Genomic DNA, 4,288 nt, shown 5'->3' on the forward strand with positions numbered 1-4,288 from the left:
CACTCCCCATCAGGACATTTACACACAGGATGAACTCCTAGTTCTGATATAGAGTATGCCTGTGATCTGCAGGTTCCAACATTGCATCAAGAAGCGTGACTGGCAGCCTCAGCCTTGAGTGTTCTAGGAACCATCTGAGCTATGCCATTTTGGGTTCTAAAGGCAATCACGACAAATTGGGCCAAGGTATAATTTTTATTTCTTATTATTTCAGTTATATATAATGCTCAGGGGTCTTTCCATCTCACGATATCACCATAGAAGGCATCTCCCTTGAGAGCTCTTTAAACATTTGTTCTGCTTGCTGTAGAGGCCAGGGGAAAGCAGCAGAGGCACCAGCCGTGGAGGCAGAGGCTGCCAGGCAGGCAAGAACAAGAGGTAGAGGGCTAGGCAGTGGTGGTTTGTGAGCATGCGCGGGATGATGACACTCCCTTCCCCTCCCCACACACTCACGTGCCCACACATACGTGACCACACCACGGCACGTGAGGCTTACAACTCCACGCCCCCAGACCCCTCTCCCTACCATCCCAGAGCACTAGACCCGCAGCTCAGCAGTTCTGGCCATTCGCTGCCCCCTCTGAACTGAGCCTGAGAGGGGGCCGGGGCCAGGGCGGAGGTCAAATGGTAAAGGTCCTGCTCCCAGCAGCCTCCTCGGTTGATACAGCGCCATCTTGGTTCCCTTAACAAGAAAACTCTTGCTGGGGAGCACTTGGTGGGAGGAGCTTCCGGTGACACGCCCCTCGAGTGACAGTTCTATTGAATCTCCTCCAGTACTGAGAGGAAAGGACCCGCCTCTGCGGTGAGTACTGATGGACAGACCTTGTCTGAGCCAAGACACTCCCACGCGTGCCCTTCCCAGTGTCCAGATCTGCGTGTGGGGACAGAAGTGACAGAGGTGACCAGCAGCATGTTTGGTGCCTCCAGAAGCAAGTCCGTAGAGGGGGTCAACAGGGACAACCCTGAGGAGAAGAGGTCCTACAGCCAGCCTGGGCTCTTTGCTCAGGGGCCAGGAGAAGGCGTGCTGGCATCCCCATCCAGGCCAGTGCATCTGTCTACCTTTGGGGCGAGCTTATACGGGCCGCATAGGACAGTAGGCCTTGCGGGCAGGGGAAGGGGCAGCAGTACCCATCAGTTAAATCGCAGCTCATCCCAAGGCACTGGGTTACCAAGTCACCTCTCCCCAACAGCAGGGGTCCCAAGAGGGTTGCTCCAGTGGCCTCCACCTCCCAGCAGGGGCATATTACCTGTGAATCCAAGGAATAGGAAGAACCAGTCCCAGGTGGGCCAGGGCACTGGAATGGCCAGCAGGTCAAATAGCATGAGCAGCTCAGGGTTGGGTAGCCCTTACAGAGGCTCACCAAGCATGATCTCCATGCCAGGGCAGCCACCCTCCAGACAAGCTTTTCCTGTGAAAACCAAGTCTGGGTTTCGAATGAACAGGAATAAGGCATTTGGAATGAAGAACTCTCTGTTAAGTGACATTTTTAATGCCAAAGCTAGAAGTGAAAATGTTACAGGATTGGACCTTTCAGATTTCCCACCACTCACCAATCCAAACAGAAAGGAAGGAAGTGGTAACCCAACTCCATTTGTAAGCCCCTTAGCTGCAGGAGCTCCTCATGTTAGAAAGGTAAAAAAACCAGCAAGCGAGCAATCTCAGGACATTTCATTACACAAAGAGGATTTTCCTGCATTGCCAGGCTCCAGCTTTAAAGATCCAACAGAGAGTAATGAGGACAGTGAATCTAATTTGTATACACCTGGGAAGACATTTTCAAGTCCAGATGGACCTAAATCCCCTGGAGATGAAATTTCAACAGCACAAAGCTACAACCAGCAGGAAAAAGGGATCCAGGTGTTACCTGATGGTCTGGTTACTAACATTCCTCAAGGGATGGTGAAGGACCAATTTGGGATGACTGGCTTGTTGGCATTTATTAGAGAAGCAAAGACAAACCCAGGAATGGAACATCATGCATTAGGAAGTGACTTTACAACACTAGGCCTCAATCTCACCTCTCCTGAAAATCTCTATCCCACATTTGCATCACCCTGGGCATCTTCACCTTGTCAGCCTCAAGACATAGACTTCCATGTTCCATCTGAGTACTTAACGAACATTCACATTAAAGATAAGCTGCCTGCAGTAAACCTGGGCCTATATGGAGAAGATCTACTCTTCTATCTCTATTACACAAATGGAGGAGACATGTTACAGCTTTTAGCAGCAGTAGAACTTTTTGACCGAGGTTGGAGATATCACAAGGAAGAACGAGTATGGATCACCAGGGTCCCAGGCATGGAGCCAACAGTGAAAACCGGTTCATCTGAGAGGGGAACATATTACTTCTTTGACTGTCTTAACTGGAGCAAAGTAGCTAAGGAGTTCCTTCTGGAATATGATAAATTTGAAGGAAGGCCTCATATGCCCTCATCTGTCAAGTACAACCCTGCTCAGCACTCCTTCTAAAGACTTCCCTTTTCTTGGGCTGTGGTTGTCTCAGCACAATACTCAACAGAACTGCAGAATTGATGGGGCTCAGGTCCCCTGGTTTTCATTCCTTGAGGATCTAGCAATTGGCTAATGCAAAGGCTCACCTTTTGTGGTCCTTCCTTACAACTAAATTTGCCATTGTTTTTCTTTATTTTGAGCAGGGTCTGAATGTTTCCACTTCTTCTGGACAGCAGACATTTGTATGTAATGACAGAAAAGTAGACTGAAAAAAGTTTATCCCATAGTTTCCAAAATGCAAAAAAAAAACCCCACAAACAAACAGAAAAAAACCCAAAAAACAAACAAAAATTAGGCAACAAAATTTGCATTGTTGGGGCAGCTAGGTAGCATAGTGGATAAAGCACTGGCCCTGGATTCAGGAGGATCTGAGTTCAAATCCAACCTCAGGCACTTGATGTTTACTAGCTGTGTGACCCTGGGCTAGTCACTTAACCTTCATTGCTCTGTTTACAAAAAAATATTTGCATTGTTCATTGTAGCACTATTATAAAAAAAAAGTTTGTGTATTGGTATATGAAGATTCTTCTTGTATTTCATTAGCAAGCATGAGCAAGTTCTCCTTCCTTTTGTCTTCCTTCTGTTGTAAAAGGCAGTTTTTCACCAAGTTTAAATGCAAGAATTGCAAACTGTTTAGGAGAAAGATATATCCCCAACATCAGGATGGTTTCTAGGTTTGTGTTATTATTACTGAACTTCATCTTTCCAGAATGAATTAAACACTGTCCACTCTTTGTTATGATATCATAATAAATGTCTTCTTTTTTCAAGATTTTTGGACATCACATGAATAAACATATGTGTGTACGAATGTGTATGTGTTATATATTTGACATCTATTTTGGAAAATGTCAGTAACATTTTAATTTTTATGTGCTAGAACTCTGAGAAAAATATTATCCTTCAAATATTCATGTAATACCTTTGTGAAACGCAGGTAGTGACAATTTCTGTGCTGTGTAATATGGGAATTTATTGTGATTTGGGGACTCTGCCTTTGGGCTGAGATTAAAAATCCTTAGGCCATCAGGGTTTTTCTCTGTGTAAGAGGGGCTGGTGTTCCTCCCCCTCAGCTTCAGCAGCCTGAGCTGAAAAGCCCTGTGGGCCTTGGAGCCTTGGGGGAGGGGGGCTGGCCAGGCTGGACGGCTGGGGAAAGCCCCAGCTCCCTCCACCCAGAGAGGAGATACCCAGGAGATCCCAGGCTAGCCCCAGGGGTGGCACTGCACGGCCCATGTGGAGGTTTGCAGTGTGCAGCAGGGGGCATGGGCCCCTCGATCCCTGAGTGTGGTATGCACGGCTCACTCGAGCACCCTGGCCGCAGTGCTAGCATATCCAGCGAATTAGTTTGGCGTGGGTTGGGGTACAGGGAGCCTGAGATTTGAGGGGAGAGAAGGGATATATAGGCTGGGAGGCAGAGATGCTGGGGGTTCACAACAGTACAGAATTTAGGGGCTTTTCAGGGGGTCGTCGTCACTACGGTCCAGAGAGGGGTTGGAGAAAGAGCTAGAGAGAAGGTAGAGAAACGCCAGAGGAAGGGGGACACTAAGGGGTTTTTCAGGGGGGTTGACAAAGCAAAGGGGGCTTGGAATTAGAAGAGACGAGTAGAGCAGTGAAATCGAGACAGGGGAGCTGGAATGAAAGAGAAAAAGAGTTAGAGGAAGAGTGAGAGTGAGGGAAGGTAGTGAAAGACACAATGGAAGGAGAAAGTGCAAAACTGAGAACTTTGGAAAGGACTGAAGGCAAACCAGTCTGAGAGAGGCGTGGCTCCAGGCC

The 4,288-nt window shown here is 47.8% G+C and overlaps 1 protein-coding gene across 2 annotated transcripts; it reads left to right on the forward strand.

The window, feature by feature from the left end:
* Positions 1-787: 787 nt before the first annotated feature.
* On the forward strand, positions 788-2,473 carry LOC122734111 (CCR4-NOT transcription complex subunit 2-like). Of its 2 annotated transcripts, XM_043974813.1 has the most exons (2): positions 788-847; positions 899-2,473. In XM_043974813.1, the coding sequence occupies exon 2, from the start codon at positions 911-913 to the stop codon at positions 2,471-2,473; it is 1,563 nt and encodes a 520-aa protein (XP_043830748.1). In that variant the 5' UTR covers positions 788-847; positions 899-910. The 2 variants fall into 2 exon arrangements, with proteins under 2 accessions (XP_043830748.1, XP_043830747.1); XM_043974812.1 differs by having other exon boundaries at positions 815-2,473.
* The last annotated feature ends 1,815 nt before the right edge of the window (positions 2,474-4,288 follow it).

Source organism: Dromiciops gliroides, chromosome X, assembly GCF_019393635.1.
Source record: "Dromiciops gliroides isolate mDroGli1 chromosome X, mDroGli1.pri, whole genome shotgun sequence".
Classification (NCBI taxonomy): Eukaryota; Metazoa; Chordata; class Mammalia; order Microbiotheria; family Microbiotheriidae; genus Dromiciops; species Dromiciops gliroides.

What these genes read in the sequence shown, in the direction of transcription:
- LOC122734111 (XM_043974813.1), top strand. Translation starts at nt 911, where the DNA reads ATGTTTGGTGCCTCCAGAAGCAAGTCCGTAGAGGGGGTCAACAGGGAC.